The 12,252-nt window shown below is 42.4% G+C and overlaps 1 protein-coding gene across 10 annotated transcripts in view; it reads right to left on the bottom strand.

Annotated features, from left to right (window-relative positions):
* Positions 1-12,252, bottom strand: part of ACTR3B (actin related protein 3B) — a 132,551-nt gene that overhangs the window by 45,114 nt on the left and 75,185 nt on the right. For 7 of the 10 annotated variants that reach the window (XM_062192903.1, XM_062192896.1, XM_062192895.1 and 4 more), the window contains 4 exons: positions 10,894-11,001; positions 7,074-7,217; positions 2,951-3,124; positions 1,437-1,529 (listed from right to left, as the gene is read on the bottom strand). In XM_062192903.1, the coding sequence (XP_062048887.1) occupies positions 1,437-1,529; positions 2,951-3,124; positions 7,074-7,217; positions 10,894-11,001 (519 nt within the window). Of the gene's footprint in view, positions 1-1,421; positions 1,530-2,950; positions 3,125-7,073; positions 7,218-10,893; positions 11,002-12,252 lie in introns of all 10 variants that reach the window. The other 3 variants (XM_062192902.1, XM_062192900.1, XM_062192897.1) reach the window with 2 other exon arrangements.

Below are 12,252 nucleotides of genomic sequence, written 5' to 3'. Positions count from 1 at the left end.
GTGAAGATAAAACAGGGGTCAGCATTGTGGTGTAGCAGGTAAAGCTACGGTCTGTGGCACTGGCATCCCATATAGGTGCCAGTTCATATCCCTGCTGCGCTACTTCTAATCCAGCTCCTTGCCAAGGGCCTGGGAAAAGCAGAGGATGATGGCCCAAGTGTCTGGGCTCCTGCCACCCAAGTGGAAGACCTAGATGAAGCTCCTGGCTTCTATTTTTGGCCTGGCCCAGCCCTGGCTGTTGCAGTCATCTAGGGCGTAAACCAGTAGATGGATGATCACTGTCTCAGTCCTCACTCTCTCTCTGTAACTCTACCTTTCAAATAAATAAATACATCTTTTTAAATAAAAGTTAAAATTTATTGAGTCCTCATTGTTGAACCATTTCTCCACTCTTTAAAATTCACCTGGGGTGGGCGCTGTGGCACCACAGGTTGAACCTCTGCTTGGGACATCCACATTCCCATATCAGGAGCTCCTGGGGTCTAGTCCCAGCTCCTCCACTTCTGATGCAGCTTCCTGCTGGTGTGTCTGAAGGCAGCAGATAATAGCCCAAGTACTTAGGTTTCTGTCACCCCTGTGGGAGACCTGGGTGAAGTGCCTGGCTCCTGGCTTCAGCCTGACCTAACCCTGGCTGTTTCAGGCATTTAAGAAGTGAACCAGCAAATGGAAGACATTTCTCTCTTTTGCTCTCGTTCTTGCTCTCTCCCTCTCCCTCTATCACTCTGCCTTTCAAATAAATAAATCTTTAAAATAAAGAAAAGAAAATTAATGTAGCCAAATTTGAGTGAGATGAAGTCACAAGGCTGATGGTGGCAGTATGATTCACTCAGGCTAACGAGAGATGGAGGAAAGCTGACTGATAATCACGTTCTGCCTTCAGTTTCTGGCTGCCAGCTCTGGGACAGCATTTCCTGTTATTCACCAATTACATGGACTAGACTTTTCTCATTCAAGTTTTCAAATTCTAGGCAATTCAAGAATTTTGAAAAAAAATTTTTTATTAGCATATTCTACAATTTGATTGTTCCATTTGGACTCTAACGTCTATCTGCCCACAGCACATTAGCATTGAACCTAATTAAACAGGCATGAAACAAGACTGGAAAGTTCACAGGAGGCCTAAGACGGTATCACTTTTATCTTTCAACCAGTAAGTGAGAGGACCAAAATTTTCCAACTTAAAATATACCTTCCCAGGTAAGAATAAAATATGTTACAGTATCTGCATTAAATACTTCTAGTTAACCAAGTCATATTTCTAAACATTTTAAGTCAGTCTTTCTCCAAGTAAAATCTTTTATAATTATACTGCTGTTAACAAATCCTATAAATCAGAAAGCAAAACAGAAAAGTCAGTATATTAAGCACCTATTCTCAGAATTATGTGCCTTTAATTTTGGAATGAAATCAAAGTACCTTACCCAATCAGCTTATACCTTATACAGCGGGCGTCGCACATCAATGGGACAGTTTTGTATTACTTCATCGACAACATCCGAGATGGACTCCATAAAGTCTGGGTTGGCAAACTAAATTTTACATAAATACAAAAGAAACATCATACATTTCTCTCAAATAGGAAAACACAAAAGTTCTTTGTAAAAAAAGAAACTTTAACAAATAATACAATTCACTGTAACTTAAAAACACTTCACACTGGAACGAAGGAATGTCAAAGCAATCTCACAGATGATGGATCACACACCCGTGAAGTGGTAACCTGTGTCTCCTCAAGACAAGAAACATGAGATTTAGTAACAAAGACAGCCCCACCCCACATCACAAATACATAGTGACTCATGCTAATGAGAGAAAGGAAAAGTTATGTGTGTGATCTACGTGATACGCAATGAGAAACTCACAAGTGTATCACCAGTGAATATTGCCAACATGAGAAAGTTAGGACATAAGGAAAAGGAAACATGTTCAGTGGAAGGATAACCCTGGCCTAGAAAACAGGCGAGGGGCTGTTTTACTTGATGGTGGTAACTTTAAAATGCAACAATCTGTACAATAACAGTTACTCGATTCAATTCTTTGAGTTAAGTAAGCTGAAGCAAATAATTCCACTCAATCACGTTTGAAGTATATTTTTAAAATCAAGGGAAGCTTTAGTGTGCAAAAGTCATAGAGAAAGAATGCAGTAGCATCCTCTTGTCCACCAGCTGCTCACTAGACACTGGTCTGTTTTTTTATACTTTAAATTGATCGTATCAAGAGCATGAGTATTTATTAGGTTACTACTATTCATTAGGTTATTATTAGTCATTAGATTATGAATAGTGAGGCATACACTCAGCGCCACTTCTTTGTACAAAATATGCATCTTAAAACAGGCAGCAGTTTGATATCTACCTACTTCATGTAAACTGAATTAGGCAGGAAAATAATAGCAAAATACAAATTTAATCCATTATACATGGAGCTTACAACGTTGCCTCTTAATTTCTGCTTTCTGCAGAAGTATTACTAATTCCTTGTGATGACCAGTAAAAATGACAAAAGCTCTACTTGACTTGCAGTGAGCAACGCAGCAGGACCAACCCTCCTGCGTTACAACTGGGATTCAGACAGACCACCACAGAAGGTAGAGACGTTACCTGTCACCCCACATTCACACAGAATCAACCTGCACACAGCCCTTCAGAGTATCCAGCTGTCTCACTGGAAGGTACTCCTAAACCCTTGGGACTCATTTTAATTCCACTATTTTCCAGTGCTCTGAAAACTTCTTCTAACCTCTCGGCAGACAACCCAGTCTACGGAGAGGCAAAGTGAAGAATCAATCGAGCAGACACAGTGCACACGGGCACTGTCACTGTCTGCTGAGAGAGAACTGAAAGGCAGCTGGCTTCTAGGACTCCATTGAGAGTACTCTTCATGCACACTAGGTGGCAGTATTGCTCCATATCCACCACACTGTAACACATTTGGAAAAGCATCATCTTACCTCTGGGTGAAAGAATATTTCAGGTCCCAGGAACCTTTCATAACCAACATCTATAATGAACTTCTTCTGATTGATTGCATTGATACCCGTGTATTGTTTGATCCACTTCCGGGGATCCATGTCATACTTAGAAAATTCCTTTACAATATCCGGGCAAATGTAACAGTACTTCTCCTGCATATACACACAAAGACATCACCAGACATTAACACCTACCCAGAGTCTCGGCCCTTTCTGACAGCTACTCAGGGACTCCATACATTACACACACCCCTGAAATGACATCTGCCCACTCCGTAACAACAGTGCATGTGCTATCAAGCCTCCTCATCTATGGCTTTCATATTAGACATCACTATACTCAGACTCTGGACAGGTTGAGTCTGCTTTCTCTGACACTTAACTACTGATCTCAGCCTTGGTCTACTTTTGTCGCCATCTTATTGGAATGGTGTCTATAACCACTATAAGAGATCTATAGTGTGTCAGTACCTTAGCTCCGTCTAGTCTTTCCTGGCGTGTCTCTTCATGCCCCTCCAGGCACCCTGCAGTCTTCAGCTTCTGGACCAGCAAACTGTGCTGCAGCCCAATCTACCGACTATGGTGCTGTCTACATCCACTGCATTACTGCAATGGCTTCTCTGGTGCCACACCAACGGAGAGATCACGGTTAATCTCAGCCATCAACATGCTGTGGAGTCAGCCGCAGCACTGTCCTCTAACTGCCCAGGTTTTCCTAGAGGCATACACTCAATCAACACATATGTATCGCACGTCTAGGCATTGGAAAGACACAAGTGAATAAAACACACAGATCCCTGTCCAGATGACACTAGCTGAGAGTCAGACAATAAGGGACTACAATAAAGGTGATAGGGACCAAGAACAATAGAGAAAAGCAGTCAGGTGGGAGGGCCAGAGTCACCAGGATGTGGCTGCTACAGTACAACTTGTTAGTTGCTTCCACACTGGCAGCAACACCCAGCATGAGCTGTGCAAAGTGTTTCCTGAGAATCTGATGATAGTGATGTTCTTGGGGATCCCTGTGTTGATCATCTGTCCTTAGCAATCAGCTCAGCAAAGCAGCAGGTGACATCTGGGCACGAGCTTCTGAAAGTAAGCGCCCAGGTGGGCATGACTCAGGTAGGCCTACTCAGCCCATACACGAGAGCAGCACCAGCTTGAGCTCTCTATACATTTTAGAAGGAATGACTCCCTCAAAGACCTCTTTGTGGCATTAAGCTTTAAGTTTCCTAGAATTCCTGACACATATTCTCAAAACATCTTCTGGATATCTTTGATCTACTCTAGCTAACTAAAATGGTTGGGCAAGAATTATTACACAACCCTGAGTTCCCTGATGAGAGAGTCAATATCACTTTGAATCTATCAAGACTAGAGACCTGTCAAGACTCAGCTGTCCTTGGAGGACTGGCCAATGCCCTATAGCATCCTAAACATTCTCATAAAGCTGGATGCAGAGTAGCAGTGTTAACGCTAAAGTTCTACATTCATGGGACAGAAAGATGTGTTTACATTAAACACGCTGAGGCCTGCTCATGACCATAGCAGGTAGGGATAATCTAAAGCATTCCTTCCTGGATCTCTTCCTTTACAGGAAGAAGTGAGGCAAGAACTAACAGGGCCAACCCACACCTGACAAGCCGGGTAAGCTGCTCAGAGTCTGCAAAGGGGGTCTCTTCCACTCCTAATCCTCACAGCTGAGCAAAACACAGCCTTAATCCTGCAGCGCCACCTCAACTTTCAAGGTCAGGATGGAACCCAGGTAAGCAGGGAGTGAAACAAAAGCCCAGCATGGGGCTTGGGAGGGCCACCTCCACTGGGAGGGGACTACTCAGATCCTCAAGAGTTACCCTACCAAGAGGGTTCACGTTCGTAGCAGATCCAGGGTGGGTAAGCAGGATTACATCAGGTATCCAATTTTCTTCCCCAGAAGAAAGGCAAAGAAAGAAGGAGAGAAAAATTTTGTGAGCTCTTTCAGTCTAAAAGGGGCTGGAGTTGTGGGCAGTGGATTAAGCCACTGCTTGCAACACCAACATCATTTTGGGCACCTGTTCTAAGTCCTGGCTGCTCCACTTCTGGTCCAGCTCCTTGCAAATGTGCCTGGGAAGGCAGCAGAACATGGCTCAAGTGTTTGAGCCCCTGCCACACAAGTGAGAGACTGAGACAGAGTTCCAGACTCCTGGATTCAGCCTGGCCCAGTCCCAGCCATTACAGCCATCTGAAGACTGAACCAGCAGACGGAAGATTTATCTAACTTTCCCTCTCTCTCTGTAACTCTGCTGTTCAAAAATTAATTAATTAATTAATTTGAAAAATAAATAAATCTTGAAAAGTAAACACTTCAGTCTATAAAACAAAGTCTGGAGTGGGCATTTGGGGCAGCAGTTAAGATATCACTTAGGATCCTGCATCCCACAGGCAGTGCCTGGGTTCAAGGTTCAAGTCTCAGCTCCGTTTCCAATTCCAGCTCCCTGCTAATTTGCACTCGGGGCAGTAGTTCCCTGTCACACACATGGGAGAGCTGGATTGAGTCCCTGGCTCCTCGTTTCCACCTGACACAGCTCTGGACATTGCAGGGGTTGGGGAAGTGAACCAATGGATGGAAAATGTATGTCTCTGTCTCTCTTTCAAATAAAGCTAAATAAATAAATCATTTAAATATATATTTTAAAAACATAAATAATAATAAGAAAAGTCTTATGACACCTCAGAAAACCTTCGCCCCAGAGGGAAGGGACCAACTCTTCTCTGTCTGCCAGGAATTCACGTTTTTAGTACTGAGAGCTCTCCTGCCCCCACCCCTGCCACCACCTCTCCCCCTTCCCTGGAACCTCCAGCCAGAGGCAAACTGGGGGAGGAGAGGCCTACTTACAGAAAATTACCCTATATCAGTGCCCCTCCCTGTCCTAGATTGTCCATCAAAACCTGAGAATCATCTCTGGTGCTTTTTTTTTTTTTTTTTTTAAGTTTTTAAGCTTTTTATTTAGTGAGAGAAATACATAGAGGAGTGAGGGCTGTAAGGGAAAAAGAAAAGTCAGGAAGTTAAGTTGGGTCCCATAGCTGGTGCTTCCTTTCCTTCAAGCAGCCTCAGCTCTGAGGGGCCTAGCAGGAGCAGTGCAGCAGGAGAGGAGGGCCGAGTCTCACATCCCCTGCCCTGCTCCTCTACAGCTCAGCAGCACCAGATGAGACAGGACATGCTCAAGGCCACACGTCGCTGCCATCTCCAAACTAAATTCTTCTCCCAAGAAAATTCCTCCCCTCATTATCTGTGTAATAATTATCCTTGGATTGCTAAGGATTTCTGGCATTTTGATTTTTTTTAATTGTCCTGATTTTGCAATTTGAGAAGAAAAACTCCTTACAAAGGGTGTATCAATTGCCATGTACAGAGTAAGACAACATTAATCCTGAGGAGCATGTCAGGCAAACACTCTAATTAAGGATTAATCAGCCATTTTTCTTCTGATCTTACTGATTAAATTCTAAAACGTCCTGTAACTTTTCTAGTATAGAAAATACAGATGAATTTTGTTTAATGAGTCTGCTCTAGATCCTAGAATTGCACTGTTTTGAACTATATAAGAGGTCTTCAAAAACTGTGGAAAAGGCATATTACAAAAAAAAAAAATGCATGGATCTGAAATTTCCTGCAGCAAGATAAACACATTTTCATTTCATCGGCCCACAAACTTGCTGAATTCTTAGACCACAATGATGGGTGCAGACCAATGCCGTCAGTCACCTGTGATGCTGCAGCTGGCCTCCCCTTCCAGAGGGGAGAAGCTTTAGTTAACTGCAGTTCTATTTAATTAGGTTCCAGTGACACCCTGCTGTACTACAGAAGCTGGTGCTCAATACCAGTTATCAAGCTGATAGCACTGACAGCCGAAATCTCAACAGCGCATCTGTTAGAAGTTGTTGAGCTGTAGGTCTTCAGCCCCCTTAACTCAGTGGTAAACAAATCAATGTCCACACTCACAGGGAAGGGTTGATAGGGACAGGCAAGGGAGGCAAGGGAAGGGATGGTGGCACCAAGGGACGCGGCCAGACACCATTTCTCTCTCACCCCCAAACCAGCCAGTTTCCCATCTGTTTTTACCTTAATGGCTTTTGCGGTCTCCAGTGACTGCTCAGGAGGGATTCCCACCTCCCTCTCCCTTAGCAGCTGTTGAATGAAATATGTAATATCTCTACCTGCAATCGGGATGTGTTTGATGCAGCTTCCAATTACATAACCTTCTGCCTGGGGAAGAAGAGGAGGCAGAACAGCCTGCGTAAGTAATCTCTCAGACAGGAGCTGCCCAGACTCATGAGGTCTCCTGCCTCAGCCTCCCTTGCCCACCCCACTCCTGGCACTAACAAGCACTTACTGAGTCACCACTGTGCAAGCTCAGTACTGCAGGTATTTTTATATTACTGCATATGCAATCCCATTAATATTAAAATTCTAAATTATTCCAATAAAGTGAGACTCTCCATAGCGACCAAAAATGATGTTTTCATTAGGAAAATGAAAAGGAAAACCATGTAGGGTAGTTTATTTCCGAAAAGTAACGTAACACTGCCTATGAGAACAGGCAATCCAATATTTTTTTTCTGTAACAAAAAGGAAAAGGTTTTATCTATAAATTGTCAAGTGAATGGTAAATCTACCATATTTATATTAAAATCAGCAATCAGTTAAGTACACAGGACTTAGATTAAAACCCCAGTTTCAAGTTCATTGGCTGAGTGGCCATGGCCATGTTTCAGCCTCCACACATGATTCCCTGGGGCTTTACTATATTATATTCACACAGGTTAATACATGCATGTCAAGCCTGTAGTGCTGTGCTCTGGCACACACTAAGTATTCAACAGACAGTCCCATGTACTGTCCTAAGGACCGATTCTGACAGGTTAACCTAAGCACTCCACCATCTGAAGGCAGCAAGCTCATCAGTAGTCTGGATTCTCTCACTGTGCTGACTTCCTGGGCCAGTGAAGGCAGGTGTGTAAGGTGCCGGCAAAGGGACACACAGTGACTCCACTATCTCTGGTCTTCCTAGTAGGGCTGATATCTATCCACCCATAGCAGCCATGGACCCAAAGTTCCCTCCTTCACCTCCCTCTGGGCACAGAGCGGCCACAGAAGCCACAGACAGGCTTGGCAAGTCCAACTGCTCTGCAGGGGCTGGGATGGGGAGATGCTGGTGGTGAGCGTGGATGGCACCCTACCACAGTATCATCAGATAAAAAGACACAACTCGGGTTGCATGTTACAGCTCTGTGCAACAATCTTCACGTGACACAGAGGGAATGGAAGTAAACACTGACTTCATTTTACAAATGTGTTAACTCTAATAACTACATGCACAAGATACAGCCACCAATGAAGGTCAAGGACAACTTACAGAATTCCTCCTGCTTTTTTTTTCCTGATGTACCTAACTTTAAGTAAAGCAGATTTAGCCCTTCTGTAAAGTCCTAGTATTTGTAAAATATTTAAGGCAGACATAAATATAAATCATTGAAATAGTAAGGATCAACTTAAACCCATAAAAATATTAGATTTCTTAACACAAACTATTCACAATTTTCTATGCATTACATATAGCATTTTCTAAACATTGCCACTAAATTGCAGTTTCATCACAGCACCAAAAACATTAAAACAAGCTACATGTCCAAAAAGAAAAAGAAAATGACTAACTGAAGTATGCTATGCCCACAATTACACAGTAAACATTTCTTCACAGACTATTTAACCATAAAATAGAAAATTAGAGTTAATATGCAAGGTATAACTTTAAAATTATATAATTAGGATATAAAACCAGACATAGGCTATTCCAATTTTGATTAAAATGTGTACAAAGTACGTGTGTGTGTGTGTGTGTGTGTGAGCTAAGAAATAGAGCCTAGAAGAAATAGAACCTAAAAAATATATGGTTCTCTGGGTAGCTTTATGAGTAATTTTACTTTCTTCTTTACATTTTTCTATGTTCTATTTTATGTTCCTATTTTATCCAAATTTTCAAAAAATGTAATTTTTACACTGGAATAAAATGGAACTAAGGTACAGTTATAAATTTAAAAAACCAGGGGCAGCCATTTGGTACAGAGGTTAACCTGCTACTTGGAATGCCTACATCCTATGGAGAAGTCTGTGGGGTTGAGTAGCAGCTTCCCGTACAATCCAGCTTTCTGTTTGTGTGCACCCTGCAGGTAGCAGGCATTGGCTCAAGTACACATGTCCCTGTTACCCAGATGGGAAATCCAGACTTAGTTCCAGGCTCCTTGCTTACGCCTGGCCTAGCCCTGGCTATTGCAGGAATTTGGGGAATGAATGATTGATAGATCATTCCTTCACTTTCTTGAAATAAAATGGTGACTTTTTTTTTAAGTAAATGGATTTTTTTTTTCAAATCCTAATTCATGGGGCAGGTATTTGGCCTAGTGGTTAAAACACCTGTGTCCCATACTGACTGCCTGTTCAAGTCCCTGGTCTAGCTCCAAATTCCACTTTCCCATCATTGTAGACCCTGGGAGGACACAGGTTACAGCTCAAGTATTTGGGTCAGAGCCACACATACAGGAGACCTAGACTGAGTTCTTGGCTCCCAGTTCCAGGGCTGGCCCATCCCAGACCACTGTAGGCCTGTGGTGAGTGAACTAGCAGATGGGAGCTTCTCTCTGTCTCTGTGTTTGTCTCTTAATCTCTTTGCCACTCAAAAAAAGAAAAAATCCAAATTTGCGTTTTGCAAAGGAAGTATATACACAAACAATACACTCATGTGCTCATGTGCAAAAAATTAGTAAAAGTGGTTACTGAGGAAGTCATATTGGGAAAGGATAATCAGGAATGAGTCTGACTTTCCAATGAATACCTCCCTCCCTTGAGACAGTTCCACTTCATTAAAATGTTTAAATAATTCCTTTAAATAATCCACTGGACCAAAAGAAAAAGAGAGAGCTCTTTAAACTGGAATGAGAAATCACTTCTCTAATATTTTTTTAATATCTTGAAAATTAAACCAGAACATGATGTTGCAAAATCTTTACAAGTCAAAAGTACCATATCTGCTCCTTGACTCTTAACTACATTTTTAAAAAGAATAATCAGGGCAGGCACTATGGTACAGCAGGTTGAGCTATTTCTCAGGACGCCTTATCCCACATCAGAGTACTTGGTTGGAGTCTTGCCTCCACCTCTGCTTCCGACTGAGTTTCCTGCTAAAGCACCTGGAAGGCAGCATAGATAGGCCAAGGTGTTGGGTTCCTGGCTCCTGGCCTCAGCCTCTCCCAGCCCTAGCTGTTGCAGCCATTTGGGCAGTGAACCAGTAGACGGAAGATCTCGATATCTCTCTCTTTCTCCCTCTCCTGCTCTCTCTCTTCCCCTTCTCCTCCCCATTTTCCCCTCTCTGAATCACTCTGTTTTTCAAATAAATTTAAAATATTTTTTAAAAAATAAAAAACCAGAATTAACTTCTCTAAGGCATGAGCTAAAAGCATTCACACCTTTTCATAAAACATAGACATATTCTTTCAAATGGTCATGCAGTTGCCCTACACTCCCGATATTCAAAATGATGTGTATCTCCAACAGCTCAGAACTCTAAGCCTAGATGATGTCTCTGCTGCTGATGTCAGACCCGTGGGAATGATGCTATACACTGGAAATCCCAAACAACCACTGATACTCTGACTATAGCAATTTGTCACTATGATTGTTAAATGACCAAAGTCACAAATATTGACCATCTTTTTTACTTTTCTCACATATCTGATTTTCTAAAACACTAGACTTTCACAAATACAACTCTCATTTAAAAAGTGGTGTCTTACTTGTAAAAGGGTAGCTGGCTTATTTAATTTCTTCACTTACCTCCAATCAGATGGTAAGCCTAGGGGAGTTAGGTATTAACTATGGAGCTTACCACTGGGATCACATGGGTGACGCCGTCCCCGCTGTCAATGACTATCCCTGTCAACGTGCGTTCGCCAACTTGTCGAGATGTCCAGGATGCTGCTAAGGCCAGCACTGCCTGGAGAAAAGACAGAAACCACTAGTACACAGGGAACTTTTTCTAAAGTGCTGTGCCTGCTTATCCTTGGGTGCGACCAATAAACTCTTACTAAGTCTGGGCGACTCTTTCCTTTCCCTTTCTCCCATCACTCCTCCCGCCAAATTTCTATTCCAACTTGCACAACTGAACATGCAAAGTTTCAAACTCCAGGAGTCAAGTTTTCAATAAAGAAGACTAAGGTTTTACAAAGGAAATCCAGCAAAGAGGGAATTCTAATATGTAAATAGAAGACTAATATCTAATCCACTACTTCCCCACTTTTTAATGACCAGACAGCTGCCATAAAACCACTTGTGAAGCTTTAAAATACAGATCAGCAGGCCTCCCGCCCAGAAATTCTAATACAGGAGATCCAGGATCTCTCAACCAGGGGCAGATGTGCTCCCCGGGAGAACATCTGGCAGTACCTAATGTCACTTTTCATTGTTACACTTGTGAAGAGACAGGTGACTGGTGGTGGTGGTCTTCTCATGGGTAGAGGCCAGGGCTACTGCCAAATACCCTGCAATGCACAAGACAGCCCCACAGGAAAGAACTATCCAACCCAAAGCACAGTCTATACTCAATCTGTACTTTCAAACACTCCCTGGGGTGAACCTGATACACAGACCACTCTGACAACCGCTGGTACTGTGGTTAACTAAATTTGGGAGTGCTGGAACAAATTTACAAAGACTATACCATATTAATATGCACGGCCAGTCACCATGAGGAGACCACAGAATGCAGTACCTCCCAAATCTATTTTCCTCTGAAACTCCTTCTCCTCCTTTTTTAAAGCAGAGACTGTTCCTATGCAGAAAACATTTGGGAAGCACCCATCTTGTTTATAATTCTCAAAATTGCAGCCAATTCCATTTTTTTAAAAAAAAAGGTGAATCTATAACAAACAAAAACAACCCCAAAAAAGTCACATCAAGTACAAATCTCTTCAAAAGGAGATGTGTAAGCTCATGGAAACACAGGATCTCTCAGAAGCAAGAAAATAAAGTGGGACTAATAAGGGGAAACCTCGTAAAGATATTTATTTTTTCCAACACTCTACAGTAAGCAAAAGAAGCCAAGCAGAGATTCACACTTGAACTTCTGTCACCTAGAAAAAAAAACACATTAGACACAAATACACAGAAAAAGAGAGCTACACGGTCCATACCAGTAACACAAATACGAAAGTAAAGTCATGGGACCTGTTCCCCACTGTTTTGGTTC

The sequence above is a fragment of the Lepus europaeus genome, chromosome 5, assembly GCF_033115175.1.
Source record: "Lepus europaeus isolate LE1 chromosome 5, mLepTim1.pri, whole genome shotgun sequence".
NCBI classification, from domain to species: Eukaryota; Metazoa; Chordata; class Mammalia; order Lagomorpha; family Leporidae; genus Lepus; species Lepus europaeus.
Note: the sequence above shows the minus strand (reverse complement) of the source record. Positions and strands in the feature narration are given on the sequence as shown.